This window comes from Pyxicephalus adspersus, chromosome 1 (assembly GCF_032062135.1).
Source record: "Pyxicephalus adspersus chromosome 1, UCB_Pads_2.0, whole genome shotgun sequence".
Classification (NCBI taxonomy): domain Eukaryota; kingdom Metazoa; phylum Chordata; class Amphibia; order Anura; family Pyxicephalidae; genus Pyxicephalus; species Pyxicephalus adspersus.
The window spans coordinates 55,930,214-55,947,946 of record NC_092858.1 but is presented as its reverse complement, the minus strand read 5'-3'; the positions used below and the strand labels follow the sequence as shown (position 1 = coordinate 55,947,946).

The 17,733-nt window shown below is 35.0% G+C and overlaps 1 protein-coding gene across 9 annotated transcripts in view; it reads right to left on the bottom strand.

Annotated features, from left to right (window-relative positions):
- The window catches only part of SCEL (sciellin), a 49,865-nt gene that overhangs the window by 14,365 nt on the left and 17,767 nt on the right, over positions 1–17,733 (bottom strand). For 5 of the 9 annotated variants that reach the window (XM_072410844.1, XM_072410860.1, XM_072410853.1 and 2 more), the window contains 12 exons: positions 12,201–12,260; positions 11,811–11,843; positions 10,473–10,547; positions 9,402–9,464; positions 8,076–8,147; positions 7,252–7,311; positions 6,633–6,692; positions 5,407–5,469; positions 4,293–4,355; positions 2,180–2,236; positions 1,082–1,135; positions 272–343 (listed from right to left, as the gene is read on the bottom strand). In XM_072410844.1, coding sequence (XP_072266945.1) covers positions 272–343; positions 1,082–1,135; positions 2,180–2,236; positions 4,293–4,355; positions 5,407–5,469; positions 6,633–6,692; positions 7,252–7,311; positions 8,076–8,147; positions 9,402–9,464; positions 10,473–10,547; positions 11,811–11,843; positions 12,201–12,260 — 732 coding nt within the window. The remainder of the gene's footprint in view (positions 1–271; positions 344–1,081; positions 1,136–2,179; positions 2,237–4,292; positions 4,356–5,406; positions 5,470–6,632; positions 6,693–7,251; positions 7,312–8,075; positions 8,148–9,401; positions 9,465–10,472; positions 10,548–11,810; positions 11,844–12,200; positions 12,261–17,733) is intronic. The other 4 variants (XM_072410875.1, XM_072410898.1, XM_072410891.1 and 1 more) reach the window with 1 other exon arrangement.

Sequence of the window (17,733 nt, the reverse complement as noted above, 5' to 3'; positions counted from 1 at the left end):
TAAATATGGAATATTAAAGTTACAAAATAATACCAGGATAAGAAACTGACAGTGAGGATTGCAATGTTATTTTACATTGATAGTTATTGAATGGCCTTTCATTTTGTGGAGATTCTCGATTGGGAACTATTAGTATTACATATTGACCTATACCACAATTGAAGAAGCAATTCCATGACAAAAGACTGAATAGTGACAGGACTTATTCTTAAAACAGTATGAACAGTGCCTATAGTCCAAATTAATACATTGATTAGTACATTTTACTTACCCTTTATTTGTACTATTAGTGTTAGTATTTTTAATTTCAATTAGATTGTCAATATTAGATTGATTTTGAGTCCTGAAAAAAAAATACATGTATTATAATATATTATGATACTAAAATCATCTTTATTTAAAAATTGTTTAAGCAAAATAAATAAATAAGGGGATCCACCATTGCTTATGTTTATTAAAGGTACTATTAAAGGTGCAAAAACTCTGAATCACTGACGGGACAAATTTGCTATTACTAAGCTATTTTTAGTGAAAACTTCTGATTTGCATGTCTGGTAAGTGGCTAAAGAAGTACGGATGCCTGCATTAAACTGATGCCAGAAACTTCAGAGAACATAATCCTGTTATGTCTTCTTTTGGTTCCAGCTGCTTCACCCCATTTTTACCTCATAAAACATAATAATGTATACCCAATATAAGGCCCCTGTCTTTCAAAAAAAAAAACTATTATGATCTATGTGGGAACAGTAATCTTTCTATAGTATGCCACAGCATACAATCTCTTCCCCACTGAGCTCCAATTAGCTGTCCCTGCTGTTGTCCAATGCTCTATGCCCTTGTTATGCATTAATTTTAAACATTCACAATAGCTGAAATAAGGAAACATGAGGTGACTATGCAAACTAATCTATCTGGGAGAGAGCTGAAAATACTTTGTTATTATCTTTAATGAACTAGTATTATTAAAGCATTTGTTGTAGTAATATTAAAGTAGTAGCTGTATGAGTAGTAGTTAGTAATGATAGTGAATTGCATAGTAGTAGCAGTTATAATTAAAAAAATTTAAAAAAAAGATAATTACCTGATGTTCCCTTCAGGTTTTTTTATGTCAATCAAGTCGCCAAGCTGATCTTCCCTAAAATATATTTACACAACTATTAGATGAGAATATGCAATGGTGTTTGAAGTGTACAGGACTTTACTGCAAAACTAAGTGAAAATGTATCTAATGGAATTATTGAAATGCAAAACAATATGAGAGTGTAAATATGATAATGAAACTAAGGAATTTAAACATGCAGATGTTTTTAATTTTTTATATAATATTTGCTAATTGATTAGTTCTGGTGGTTTACTGTGTTGCGCATGATGTATCCAGTATGTTGGAGTTCAGCACCAAACTTAAGTGTTGGTTGAAATTAAGTAGTAATTACAATACAATACCAATAAATGGATTAGGGTGTTGGAGGGTTGGCTATTAGATAAGAAGTCTTCTCTTGTATTTAAATGCCCATATCTGTACTGGTTGTTTTAGTATGTGGTAATTGCTTAGACTTAGTACACATCAGCAGATCCACTGCCAATGTTCTGCCCAGCCAACCATGGCAATCAATATCCAGACTGATCGATCAGAAGTCCTGAAACATTGCATGCATATGAAAAATATTCTTTCTTTCCAATCCTTCTCCTGGATAAAAATTATTAGGACCTCTAATTGAATACTATGTACACATGATACAATTTTGTACTTTTGATGAATATTTAATAATGTGCTAGGTCTAATCACAACAGATCGGAACCAAAAAGAGTTTCTCATAATTGATTGGATGCTGTAATCCTTTCAGATTCACTGTAAATCTCAGATTTTAATGGATTGAAAATAGGATTGGAAATGAAAACTGCACATGACTAGTCCTAAGGGTAACCTTTTTATGTATTGTTTAATGATTTTACAGTTTGCTCAGATTTATGCATTTATTGTAGGCAGTTTTTTAAAATTATTTCATTATTGTATTATTGTATTTTTCCATTACCTACCATGGATCAAATATTTTGCTTTTACTTGCAAACAGAAATTGAATTTATATTGCCATAAAGTTCTTTGTTCATGTGTATAAACAATATTGTATTATTTGTTTGCTATTCAAATGTAAAATAGAAAGATGTATGTAAGTTCAACCTTTTACGAGCGCTTCTTGCAGCGTCAGAAATTTCAATAACGTCATCCAGTTGGTCTCTTGAAAAAAAAAAAGAAAAATAGAGAAAAATACTTTATTTATGTATTTGTTTAACAATAGGTGCGTTTTACAGATCTGGTTAGCTAATTTTACATAAAGTTACATTTTATTACACTAATTGAATACAACAAAATTACTTTCCAACTTTGGTAAATAAAACCATGCTGGCCTACAAACAAATTCATACAGTAATAGTTCCTTAAAAGAATCTTGATAGGGAATATTTGTAAATTGGTTTGAAAAAAAAATTACACAGAAGCATCTATATATTTATTGGATGCTTTATCACTCACCTTTATTTTCAGATGGCAAAGTTACAAGTCAACACATCTATGTACTAATTAATGAGTCAATATAATACATTTATTTTTTAAATGTATCCAGTGGATGTACCTGGATTTAATTTGAAATCTGCTACTTATTTTCCCTTCCCAGCAGCACTCAGCACAGCAGACTGGGAAAGGGAACAGTATTAGAGCCAATTAGGTGTGCTGCTATCAAATGTGTTAAGAAAGAACACTGAGCCTGATTTATTAAAGCTCTTCAAGGCTGGAAATGTTACACTTTCAACAGTGAAGTTGGGTGATCCAGTAAACTTGGAATGAATCTGGTCCAAGATTTAAAACATTTGCTAGCAAATAGGAAATTACTCCTATAGGAAAAAATCCCATCCAGGTTTGCTGGATCACCAAGCCTCACTGATGAAAGTGTATCCTCTCCAGCCTTGGAGAGCTTTAATAAATCGGGCCCATTGACAGAAGGGCAGAGATAACTGACCTGAAAATACCCTAGTCTGCTGCTGCTGTTTGCTAGGAGGCTGGGAGAATATAAAACCTAAATTTTACCTATCCCAGTGTTGGCTAATTAATTGTCTTATAATAAAAAAAAATGCAAAGTGCATGTCTAGCCTGGGTTCTGCTGTCTCTATATTTTTGTTCCGTTCTTGCAGTCTTGCATAGCTTTCACTACAGACCCTTTCCTGTGTCCTGATGTCTCAGAGCTCTAGGACAGAGGGTATTCATTTGGACCGCAGACTCTATCCAGACAAAATAGGCAAAATCTCCCCTACTAGCATAAGTAGCTTTATGTAAATGATGATGCATTAATCAGAGCTCTTCTTGCTGCCGGTATAGGTGGAGCATATTTTTTTCAAAATGAAAATATAAGCTTCCTAACATAATAAAAGAGAAAGCTGTCTCTGCACCCTTAGCTCTAAGTTTATAGTCTTTTTCAGTCATGGTCCCTGTCTGTTTTAGTCTGTCTAGATCCTGCTGCTTGCTTTTTCTTTATACTGTATGCTTGGTCCTGCTTGCTGCTACCTCTGACCCATTGGTCTCCTTAGATTTGATTGCTTGTTTGACCTGACCTTGCAAAAATTGACTTTGTTTCTGCTCACACCTTGGCAACATACAGTTTTTAGCTTGTCTTTGCTGCAGAACAGCTTCCTGTTAGGATCTGATAATCAAAAGCTTTTGATAATCTAACATTTATAATATATATATATATAAAATGAAAACTTTTTCATTTTGGATATAGTAATGCCAGATTAAAACAGCTGTCCAGTTGCCGTATGTGTCTCCTTAAGAAGGTTTTCTTTTATCTATCTTGTAGACACAACAGAAAGGATAGGATATCCTTCCAAGAAAAATCCCTTTTTAGTCAATTGTCAGGGGTACCCCCACAGGAAGATTTCCCCTAATTCCTGTTCTGGTGGCAACTCACAATTTTGGATATACCCTCCCTTTTTTTGGTGATCTAGCTATAATGAGTAAATTTACTGCTGATTGGACCCAGATACCAATATTCTCTTACACATCTAGACAAATCTAATAAAAAAATGTGATTTTAGTTATGGATGAAGTCCTGAAGGAACCAAGAACCAGTTTTGTACATAAAGCAACTAGAATATCTGCTAAAAGTGAAGTGTACCACAACTGCAGTCACTGGACCCAACATGTGCAGTAATGTAGTCAAGTTCAAATCAGCACATCATTTCATTGTAGGCAGTAATTACTTTCTAATATATAGGTTAATAAATGTAATATTTGTATTTACCTCTTTGCTCCTCTGTTTGCAGTGGGTTTGATGTCTATCAGGTTGTCAATATTTTGAGCTCCGCTAAAATCAGAACGTAAACTGACTGTTATTCAGGCATAGTAAAATGGAATACTTTATTAATGCCTATATTACATTAGGAATGACAACTTTCCAACTGTAATATGTTTGGAGCAAAATAACATAAAAAGAAAAGTAAGCACAATGCCTGAACGAATGGTGTACATACAGCACCGTTCGGCTCTATAGAGAGAGGAGGGGGGAGAACGACGGAGCAGCACCCCCGCTGCGCTCTCTCCCCTTCACTTGCATTACGATCGTTTGTCGTCCATCGTCCAAGGATCCGCCAGGATGGTCATTCAAAAGATGGACGACGAGCGCTGTACACACGCAAGACTCTCGTCCAATATCGGCCCTGAGACGATTATCAGATGAGAACTATTGCACATGTGTACGTAGCCTTAGACAGAAAGCCTCTTCTGTGTACTTTTGTTATAAAAACTATGAACATATTCCAAAAATCCTGTGACATGGATTGCACAGGTTGTTAAAGAAGGTTAGCAAGATAACATTTACTTTGGTGTACTGTGTATCATTCTATTGCTATGATAATTATTTTCTTTACCCCTCAAACCTTTTTCAGTTAGTTTCTGTCTATATATCCCACAACATCAGCTGCACATAATTGCAAAAGATTTTAATGTTGCTGATGATGGCTCTCCATGCCTTCACAATGCGTGTTAACATGGTCACAATCCTTCTCGGAAGAGTGTATGATAGAGTAACAGCATAACATGCCAAAGTGTCTGAACAAAAATTTTAAAAGAAGGATCACTAGATATACTTTTATTAAATTTACCTATTAAATAAAGCAGCTTTAAAAACGTCATGAACATGTCAAAATTTATATGAGATATTTTAAATGTTTGATTGTAAAATAAGGATTTTTACTTATTTTGCAAGACAATTTTACCAAAACCTACTATTTCCCAAGGATTGCAACTGGACCCAACATGTGCAGTAATGCAGTCAAGTACAAATCAGCACATCATTTCATTGTAGGCAGTAATTCTTTTCTAATATATAGGTTAATAAATGTAATATTTGTATTTACCTCTTTGCTCCTCTGTTTGCAGTGGGTTTGATGTCTATCAGGTTGTCGATATTTTGAGCTCCGCTAAAATCAGAACGTAAACTGACTGTTATTCAGGCATAGTAAAATGGAATACTTTATTAATGCCTATATTACATTAGGAATGACAACTTTCCAACTGTAATATGTTTGGAGCAAAATAACATAAAAAGAAAAGTAAGCACAATGCCTGAACGAATGGTGTACATACAGCACCGTTCGGCTCTATAGAGAGAGGAGGGGGGAGAACGACGGAGGGGGGAGAACGACGGAGCGGCATCCCGCTGCGCTCTCTCCCCTTCACTTGCATTACGATCTAGATATAGATCTTAGATCGCACTAGATATACTTTTAATAAATTTACCTATTTAAATAAAGCAGCTTTAAAAACGGCATGAACATGTCAAAGTTTATATGAGATATTTTAAATGTTTGATTGTAAAATAAGGATTTTTACTTATTTTGCAAGACAATTTTACCAAAACCTACTATTTCCCAAGGATTGCAACATTTTTGAATAAGGGTCAGACATTACTGAATTACCCAAAAGTAAAAAATATATTTTTAATGCTATACAGTACAACCTTGGTTATCTGGCACCCATGGGAATGGCCGGATAAGTGTAGTTTCCGGTTAATTGAGGTTACTCTGAAACTGAGGTTTCTCAGCCATTCAGCGCTAGACTTGAATGGGGAGACTTATCCCCATTCATCTCCAGTGCTGAATGGCTAAATGGCTGAGAAAAGGGAAACCCTGATGATGGCTCAAGCGTTTCCCTTTTTTCAGCCAATTCCGCAGCAGAGCTCTGCTATGCTGTCCTGACAGCTACGCTCTCCTGATTGCTCCTGCAGCCCTAGCGGAGCTGTGGTATGTATTCTTAGATACAAAACACATGCCACAGCTCTGCTAGGGGTGCAGGAGCAATCAAGAAAGCAAAGCTGTCAGGTGCCGGTTATCTGAATTTTCCGGTTATCTGAGTCCTGGATTATCGGGTTCTACTGTATTTTATAAAATAGTATAAAATATATATATTATTATTACTAAAATAAATTTTTTTGTACCTGCATCATCACCTCAAGGCTTAAAATTAAAAAAAATTTGCCCTTCAAACTTGACAATTACCAATATTGATTTTGGGTGCCTTAGTTACTTAAGCACTATGATCCCCTTTCTACATTAAGAATTTAAGATTTCATAATTTAGTGTACCTTTTTGCTCCTTTTTCTACACTGGGTTTGATGTCAATCAGGTCATCCACATTTTGATTTCTGGTAATAAATGAAAACACAAATATAACATTTAACTTGTAAATTAACTTGGGTATAGTTAAAAGCTAGAATTTTAAACACGCCATCCATAAAGTACCTTGGCTAAATTGTGAAACTTTGACTAAGTCCAATAAGACAAGTAGCACTAATCCCTGAAAGCTATAGCTAGTCCAAAGCATCTAAGCCAAACTTTCAGCAATTAAAAATAGGCATAGAATACATAGTAAATTTATGATTACTGTATTACCCTGCTCTTTACAATATATTTTGATACACATACTATTTAGGGACTTCGGTTTGGTTGAAAAGAAAGCACACATCAATTTTAAAGTGAATAACAGACACCTATTAGAGCCCGAGTACCATTTAATTCAACTAATCTCAGGTATGGCCTCTTTTTAAAACTTGAGTAGCCCATTCATATTTGGCTAGCCACAGTATTCACTATTTAGGACCATCATCAAAGAGACTATTCAGAACAACTTAGTCCAACTGAATTAGAAAAGCTCATATTAAAGAACTTTTCTAAAGCATGGCATATTTTTTAGACATAGCTTACCCCTTGTTGTTTACAACCCTAGAGCTTGATACTTCAATGAGATTATCCAGATCTTGACTTCTGTAACAAAAAACATAATTGCACAGTTAATAATTATTCTCAATCACAACACTATACTGTAGATAAAATGAAACTAATGCCAAGTTATTTACATATATTTATATATTCATAAGCAGTAAATAAGTTTAAAAAGGCATTCTGACTGACATTTGTAACTGCAGCCACTGTTGAAGAAATAGTCTGCAATGTTCATAGCAGAAGCACTACAATTGTTCAAACTGCTCTCCCAGCTCACTCTGCTTTCCTCTATTTGAGCACCTGCTCTATGTTTATGTTGCAGTGTGAATAGCTGCCAAATTATTGTTGGGAGTGGGGAGCTGGGTAAGTTTACCTGCCTGAAAACATGAGTTTGATGCTTCTGTTGTTTACATTGAGAATTAATTGTTTCATAGTGGCTGCATCTGCTGGGTTTAGCAAGGGATACTACCAAACAGCATGTTCTATTCTACAGAGTTGGGAAAGGGGAAGGACAAGTGAGAAGGAAGAATAGGAAATATCCTGTTGTGGGGACTACAGTCACCTTTGTTAGCTGCTCAGCTGATTGCTACACAAGATGTGATTTTTACTTAAGTCAATTACAAATCATAGCAATGGTAAAATAGGCAGCACATACTTTCGTTATTTTTGTTGCACAGCCTTTAATATACATACATTTTTCGAAGAGTATGAGTTTATGATATCTTGATCCTAACTTAATGTAATATCCTACCAAACATGGCTGCACAACTACATTGTATACAAATTCATACTTTTAGCTTGCATACCTTTGCCTTCTGTCCACTGTACTTCTCCTTTCTCCACTATCAGAAGTAACAGGCTTAGTAGGGTATGGAGGCCTAAAATAAAATTATATTTTATTCATTTTATTTTATATGATTATCTACATTTATTTTATACATTTATCTTTATTGTATATTATATTAGTGTATGTTTATTTTATATTACATACACACTAACTTAAGAATGTTTAATGCCAATGTACATGTTTACTTTTCAATAATTTTTATTAAAGTATCAACAAAAAATAAACAAAGTGAAAGAACATCATGAAATGAAAGGAATATTGAAAGGAATAAACACAGAATTATTTCCTATAAAACAAGCCAATATTCATGTTTAATGTAATGTATGCATCATGTTACATGCCCAAACAATTTTTTTATTTTAAACCTCCATGCTGGAGTTATAATGATGCCAAAATTTTGTAATTTGAAGAGATTTTGCATGTCTATGCAATGGCTCAGGTTGGAGCAATACACATATACAAAAAATTACGTCCAGTTCAAGGACTGAAAAATGGAAGACCTTCTGTAAAAAAAAAAAAAAAATATCCTCTATATAGACCATACCAGGTAACCTTTGTGAAGTGGGCAAAAAGACATTTGCATGGACAGAAAAACAAGAAAGTATGATGTCCTCTGCACAGACAAAGGAAGAAACTTATATGAAGAGTGTGAAGGGTTCCCTGCATGAACAGGAGAATGAGATCCCACTATGAAGAGAGTGATGGAAAGGAAGACAAGCAAATATTTAGTAGACATATGAAAAGCTGTGTTGGTCTAGCTCCCCAAAGTTCACCGATATCCATTTTTTTTTATTGGGATGCTAAAACATTGGCAGTTTATTCCCCACAGTAGTTTGTTTTTGTTTTTATCTGTGTCCTATTGAACTTCCTGTTAGGGCTTTTGGTAATACCATTTTACCATGGTATTACCAAATATATATATGAGTGGTACTTGATCAGTGAAATACAGCAATACAAGAAACAACAGAAGAAAAGGCTTTGCATGAGCTCCCAAATCTAGAAGGATAAGTGACATAACCATTAGGTAATGAAAACAAGTACGCTGTATACAGTTTGTGTTGCCAAACTGATCTGTGTCAGAATATGATTATTATTAATATTATTAATAATAATATTAATAATAATATTAAACAGGATTTATATAGCTCCAACATATTACGCATCGCTGTACATTAAATGGGATTGGGATGAAGAAATAGTAATAGACCAGGCACTGGACAGAATAATACATCTAATAATGTAGGCTCGTCTGAAGAGGCAACCTTTATGAGGTATGAATAAATACCTGCTGTCAATTCTGGCTGGTGGAGAAGTGGGTAGGTTAGGTTTGTCTTCGGTTTTTTCAAATCTACAAATAAAACACAGGGAACAATTTAACCTCATGAGCAATCTTGAATAAACAGTAGAAATAATTAACTTGCATGCTTTTGCTGGAATTTCTCAATTAGCTTTGTACTGCTTACAACAGTGAAACTGTAGTTCATATGCTGTGTGTGCAATCAGGAGGGTGAGCAGTTACTATGGCAACCCTCAAATGTAAATGCCTATCTTTCTAAAACTGATAAGATTAAAACTAGCTGAGTGATATTAACCCACACATTTCCTTAAAGACCACCATTATTATGTGTAAACGTTTTTCATGCTTCTAATTTTATATAGATACATTCATTTGTTATAGTTTTTTATTGGGATATAGGCAATAAATGTGTAGGATCCTTGACATATCAGTTAACCGTAAATTTTGTTTTGCTGTGCCCTATTTTCCTAGTTTAATTTGTTTCACATAATATATGTATTTCATTATAGGCATATTTCACATATTGGGCCTGATTTACTAAAACTCTCGAATACTGGTGGAGATGACTCAGCATACCTTGGAATTCATTTTTTCAAAGATTAAATTCCCAATAGGAAATTATTATCATTAAGAAATGTATTCCAGGTTTGCTGGATCACCTAGGTTCACTCATGATAGTCTGTTTTCTTCCAGTATTTTAAAGCTTTAATAAATGAGGCCTCTTGTGTGTACGTCCTTATATCCATAACTGTAATTGTGATTTCTGTGGTCTGTCATTCAAAACTGACCAATCGAGTTTTTATTTCTTTATCTATGGAACAGCCAATGCAGCAAAGCAAATTAAAATAATTACATGTAATTTTATGACGTTCTCAAGAGAAAACCAATCTTTCAAGGACACAAAGGTTCTGTATCAAGGTGACAGTTAGTTCGGTTTATTCTGTATCACTTAGTATTGACAGCTACTAAACTTTTATTGTAGGTTAAGTGTTAACATATGCCCCACCTAGAACCACTGACTAATATGTACAAGGCTTTAGTTGCAATGAAAAAAAATACCTTGATCTAGCACTGTCAATAAAATTGGTTCTTGTTGGCTTATCTGCAGTCCTGGTGTCAGATGAGTAAATGGTGCTATAAAATCACACAAATATATAAAGATTTATTAAGTCATTCAATTATATGAAACACCAGAAGAAACAATAAATATTCATTATTAACTAGCCATATTTTTTTTTTACAAAACACAGTAAAACCCACCTTAGCTATCCATAAAATAAAATAATACCTTCTAGTATAAACCTTGATTTCTTTTTATCTGTGATGATGTGGTGACCTGTAAATATCTTCTAACAATGTTTTAGTGCATAGTTTCTGGTACCTTTTGGGTCATCTCACCAATGTCAGACTGGTTATACTGTTTTCCAATGGTCTAATTCAAATTTAGCCAATAATTAATTGTCCTATGCTGTAACCAATATCTAGATTGGTTATAGTGAATAAGGTTTATTTCTTACAGATTTTCCTTAGTCTGACTCATCAGTTTAAGTCAGACTAGATAGCAGAGGTGATGTCTAAAAAAGGTAAAGCTCCATTCTCTAGGATTTTGGACACTGTGCAAAGGATAAAGGACACAATACCATTAGTAGCCATACTCCTGTACACAAAGTATACATTTAGGAGTAGCAAGGAATGAGCAAACAGTGACAACCTCACAGCAAATGACACTATAAATGAGTGTACTTGTGTAATTGTGTGTTGTAATTAAAACTGAGCTCCCGGATAAGCAAATATTGTCTAAATACAATAGGCCTACATTTTTATGTGCTTCTAGATCTGTGCAGTAATATACAGTAGTATGAAGTGTTTCTTTGTGCTGGAGTTTACTGAATTGAATGCTAGTCACTGCTGCTCTCTCTTTTTCTGCAGGATGGCTACTTTATTATACACTGCCTGTGTTTTTTGCAGGCAGCCGGTAGTGGGTAGGCCTGCTGGGTCCCTCCCATAGTTCTGTTCTCTGCACAAATTAGATGCAGCATAGTAATGTCACTAGTATGTTTACAAAGTAATAAATAGATTTGGTATTTACTAAACACAAATGCAATATCTAAAATAAAGTTTTTGTGCTTGGAGAGAGGAGGGAAATTATAATAATTTATAGCTGATAATTCAGATGTTTGCATGAGTCTAGTCATGACAAATCTTTTCTAATTGGCTTGTTACACTATAAAAAAAAGTTCATATCAATGTAATTATTATGAGAAAGCAGGAATAGTTCATTTCATTAGTCAACCTATGTTAATGATTTCATATGTTCCTAGTTACTTAGATATGGTTTCCTCTCTTTTTATTTAGTATTTAATAAGTAACAATAATGCTGTTAATAAGCGATCTTACATTTTTTGTCCATCTGGTTTGTTAGGCAAAGCCCTGTTGATAAGTAAAAAGTGACATAATTATTTTTTAGACATAGCAACAGCATAATTTGCAGCAATATAAATAAATCTTTATACTTGTTATCATTTACCTTTACTATACAATACATGTGTCTGTATAGTTGTGCAGTGCATTTGGTTCACTGATGCAATTTTGTTAACCATGTTCTATACACCTTCACACAGTCCAAAAAATTACCATAATCACATCTTTGGTCTGAACAGATTGTCACATGCTCAACATTTAGCTGTACATAATGTGATTTACACCTCATGTGTTAGCTGTTTTGCACAGGAAAATACAGCATATGCTTTTTTTACTCCATTCACAAGATAACATTATTTTTCTTACGGTTTGGTTTCTGTGGTTGTTGTGGTGGTTGTGCTCCTGTTTGTTGGACCCCAGGACTTCCTGCATGGAAATAAAAATAAAGTTTCAACTAGGTTTTTATTGCTACTATGCATGCTAATATTTAATCATAAAACAGAGTTGTAACAAAAATGTGTAAGACAATTTGCAAGATATTTTTTTCTGCCTAATAAAGATAAATCCAGTTGTGCTGAATAGCTAAATATTATGCATATATGCTGTGCGTTATTCTTTTGGAAATCTTTATCACAAAACCCTAAGCATTTTGTCAGTCTAAATCAGCATTGATACAAATAAATGAATTAAACTTCATACTTAAAAAAACTAAGTAATGTACTGTTCTAAACGGGCCACAGTTTTGACCTTGGAATAGCCAGAGTATAAAAAATAATATAAACATAGGAATATTAGGCAATATAAAAGAAATTTTATTCTAAAAAACAAAATTGTCCAGTTGTTTACTTTATTGGTTTAGAATAGATCAGACACAAAGCTAAAAAAAATAACATTATTGAAGTATGCACATATGGACCACTGAATAAAGAAGGGAGTGCCAAAGTTAGCACTTGCTTTTTGTTATTACTTTTTATTAGTTGATTTTTTTTTCAATATTTACTTTTTTGTTTTGTTTTGTTTTTTTGCCTTGTTTTGGGCTTCTCTTGAAACATCTGACTAAATTTGGCAAAACAACTGTAGAGTAGGAGGTGTATCTAAGAAGGTAGAGGAGCCATGGGACCTTATTTAGTTAATGGAACCATGTCTATATCCTGTTGTGTGCTGACCTGCATAGTTGAAATCTATAGTGCCTTGCAAAAGTATTCATTCTTTTCAGTTTCCATTGTCCTGTTTTACTGTATTAAAACCTGGATCTAAAAGGATTTTGAGGGATTAGCACCATTTCATTTACACAGCACGTCTACCACTTTGAAGGTGACACAAACAATAATTAGGACAACATGACATGGCAATAGACATCATGAGTGTGCATAGGTATGCAAAGTCCACACATTGTAGATAACTCTTGCTGCAACTGAAAGTTTTCATGCCACAGACTCTCAATTGGGTTGAGATCTAGATTTTGACTAGGACATTCCAAGAATTGCATTTTTTCTTTTAAACCACTACAATGTAACTTTAGCAGTGTGTTTTGAGTCATTTTGCTTCTTAAAGGTGAACCTTTATTCAGTCTCATACCCCTGGCAGACTGATAGAGGAGTTCATCAAGAATGCCCTGTATTTATTGCTACTCGTCTTTCCTTTAATTCTGACCTATTTTCCTGTCCCCACCAAGAAAAAACATCCCTACAATATGATCCTGCCATCACCATGTCTCATCGTGGGAATGGTGTTCTTGGGTTGATGGTTTCTTATGATAGACAAAAGGGGTAATTTTAGTCTCAATGGACCAAAGAACCTTCTTTCGTGTGTTTGGGAGTCTGCCACATGCAGGTGGGCAAACACTAGGTACCGGTATGTTTTCTTATTGTTTTTTCTTTAAAATTTGGATTTTTTTCTGGCCTCTCCTATAAAAGAGGCCCCTCTCATAAAACCACACTTTGTGGAGCATACAGCTAAAAGTGCTACTGTAGACAGATACTCTCATCTCCATCAGTGGACATCTCCACTGTGGACTTTTGCAGCTACTATGTTATCCTTGGTGTCTGAATAATGCCCTGCTAACCCAGTGTGTGAGTTGGGGTGGGCAGTCTTCTCTTTTAGTAGTTGAATATTCAATAAATTTTGCTATGATGGATTTATTAGTGTTCTATGGTATATTTAAAGTTGGGATATTATTTTAAACCCCAACCCTGATCCAAACTTCTCCACAACTATGTCTCAAACCAATTTGAAGTGCTCCTTGATCTTTGTGTTAGTTACTTAGTGGAGTGGGAGAGTCAGGTACCTTTGAGAGCTCTATTTACTGTATGTAAACAGACATCATGTGACAATCATGTTACACTTTTACTGAATACAGGTGGGTCTCATCAACTAAGTATATGACTTTTGAAATAATTGTTTGGACCCGATATTATTTAGGGTTTTATAGCAAGGGGGTTGAAAACTCAAAACTTGAAAACAAAGTATGGAGCTTATGCGGAACAGTATGATGTCTAAATGAATATAATGATATGCTTAATATATCCTGTCCTCCCCTGCAGGGCTGACAATGCCAGTTGGTATTTTAGTACAGCAATGGTTCTGCATTGTCAGCCCACATATGAAGTTAAAAACAGACAGGATTGTTGGTAAATTATTCTCTACTTGCACTGTTAATAAGGGGATAATGGGAAAATATATTGCTAAGATGTACTGAATATATATATATATATATATATATATATATATATATATATATATATTGGCCTAGACATATCATTTAAGGTACTATACACACCATACAAGTAAACAGTCTATCTGCAAGTAGACATTTGTCTCAAATACTGATGTTTTAATAGGAAATAGCATTCTGGATTAGCATGTGCAAATCTGCATATTGTTTATTAACTATAGTTAAAACCTTCTCTTTTATCATTATTCAATAAATAATCACAATGAATTTATATAAACTTTATCTAACTGTTCACACATTTTTGTCTATTATCTATTGTGTCTGTGTCAGGGTTTATGCTGACGCCTTGTAAATTACAGTGACGGAATTAAATGCAACAATGATAATAACACAGGATGCAAAGAACACTAGCAGCATTCATGCTGATTTCTTCCATAATAAGCACAATGGTGTGAGTAAAGCCAAAGTAAGCAAAGCTTGTCCAGTACAAATTCTGATTCATACAGCTATTAAAAAAAAAAGGCTGAACAAAGAGTTCTCAGACTTGAATTCTTTTCACCCCAGATCAGTTAGAGGCTCTTGTGCCAAGTGCATTATTGCAGTTAACATTGTATCATTTATAACCAATGCATGTGCAGAAGAATAATTTGCATGCAAACATTAAATTATAAAAGTGATCCAATGCATTAAAAAAATATTGTTTCCAGTCACTGATTTTAACATGACATAACATAAACCAATTATACAGAAACGGATGCAGAAGGGAGCAAAGAAAAGAAAGTCTCTTTTCTCCAGGTACATAGCTGTTGACATTAATGATTTGCTTGGCAAAGTTCACATCAACCGCCAATCTTAGCAGGAATTGCTACACTGACCTTTAAAGTGTGGAGGCTCTTCACCACTGACCATCAATGCAAATGATCAATGCACTTACCAATAAATGTCACTGAATTTCTGACCACCAATGTAAGGGGCATTGCTACAGTGACCTTCAGTGTAAGAGGGAACACTACACCATAGACCGGCAGTCCCCAACCTGTGGTCTGGGGCTCTGGCTGGAGCATTCCCCAGCAGGGTCAGGAGAAGGTCCCCACGTGGGGGGTACACCGGCCAGAGCCACGGACCATGTCTTCCATATGCATCGCAGGCTTAGGGCGGTGGGGGGTTGTGTCTCTGGACAGAACCCACCCACTCTACCATCGTGGGCTCAGACCTGTGGATGGTTTCTGGCATTATGTCATCACTCTGGGGGAAGTTTCTTCCCCTTTGAGTGACACATGCGTGGTCTGGAGTCCATAAATTTAGTGGTCCGTGTAGTCCAAAACATTGGGGACCACTGCCACAGACCACGAAAAGACCACATCACTGGCCTGACCACTAATTGAACCAGACACTACACTGACCTCCCATATAAGACAGTTTTTCACCTATGAAAACCAAATTAAGGGGAAACAACACTGGTCATCAATATAAAGGCACACTTTACCACTACCAGTGTGCAGAGGTGCTTCACCACTGACCATTATTGTAAAAGGGGATATGTCTGCTATCAATGTAGCACTATCAGGGCCAATGTTGTAAGAAAAAGTCTTCTTACTCACCATCAATGTAATAGGGCACTAAATAGACCAATAACATATAGGAACAGTTTTTAGCCGGTCACCAAAGTAGGCAGACACTTCATCACTGGTCACTTCAATATGTATGTCAATAATAATTGTACTTTGTTTTATATATTTTCAAATTCCTTCCGAGATTCTGATGCATGTTTGCTTATTACTATATTTGTATATCTGCTGAACTCATATTCCTAAAACAATATTAAGTCAATGGGCCTGATTTGTTAAAGCTCTCAAAGGCTGGAGAGGATACACTGTCAGCTTCACTGATTAAAGTGTATCCTCTCCAGCCTTGGAGAGCTTTAATAAATAAGGCCCATTTTATTTGCTTAATAAATTTTTGCATTCTCTAAATATAGAACACATAAAACCTTACTACCCCTCATTAGGATGACTTACTTGAATTGTTTATATACGTAATTTACCAGATAAACATGGAAGCAAATTGCTAACAGGAAGAGAACTCTGAGTACCAACAAGCCACCTGGGGTTCTCATTGAGTAAACTTTTATTCATATGAGTGCAGAGGAGATTTAAAGGCTACTTTGTGCTGACAGGAAAGGTCATAGTAATCTCAGGGGGCATGCACTTTACCTAGATTACCATGTTAAATGATACATTCAGTAGGAGACGCAGCAGAGTAATGGAGAAAGATGAATGTTGGGACTGCAAATGTAGCTATTGGGTTACCATGCCAAAAATATAGCTACATTAAAAATCCCAACCAAACTGAATGACTTGTAGGGGAATAAAGGAGCTAACAGTATTAAGTAGCCATGGGATCATGTTTCAATCTTTGACTATGCTAAAGTCATTGTGCGTAGTCAAGAAAAATCAAATTCTAAATCATCAGCTGCACAAAAAACAAAATTGTAGGACTTTTAAGGCATCAAAAATCAAATTCCTAACATAAAGAACACCTGAAAACTGTACAACAATAAATTTTAAGGTAAACCTGTCACAGCATTATGCAATTCTGATTAAGCATTAGCACAACTATCTGTAGATGTAGAACCCCTCTGTTAAATGCTAACCCCTCATTGTCTTGTAAAGGCAGAGTTTCACCCCAACCCCTCTCACTTCAAAGCCTAGTTGCTTCTAAAATGTGATGGGTTACCTTAATTATCTATAGAGAGGCATGAGGGGCATGGTCAAGGTCAACAGTTTTACAGAAAGTAAAAATCTATAAATTATCTAAGTTCTGAATATGCTAATCATTTTGAAATACTGTTCTTCTTTAGGGTAACATCTAATTAAGAGTTGTTTGATTATGCTTATTTATATTTGCATAGGTTAGTGACACAGTCTTACATTAAAACAAACTGTAAGTTTGGCATAAATCATGATTTAGCCACAGAAAAAAAATTCAGAAGCATCAGGTGCTCAAACACATTCTTGGTTCTGTTCAGAGTGTCCTGGTGCCCTAAAACATTGGCTGTGGAAATAGAATAGCAAATAAAACTTCCTCATGATGGGTGCAAACAATCCCTCTCCCCATATCACCCTATTGGCCACTGGGATAATCAAATATTTGGTGGCCCTTTAGGAAGGTGCATTTGCAAAGTAACTAAGCACGGCTATAGAAACTGGGAGGCAGGGCGGACAA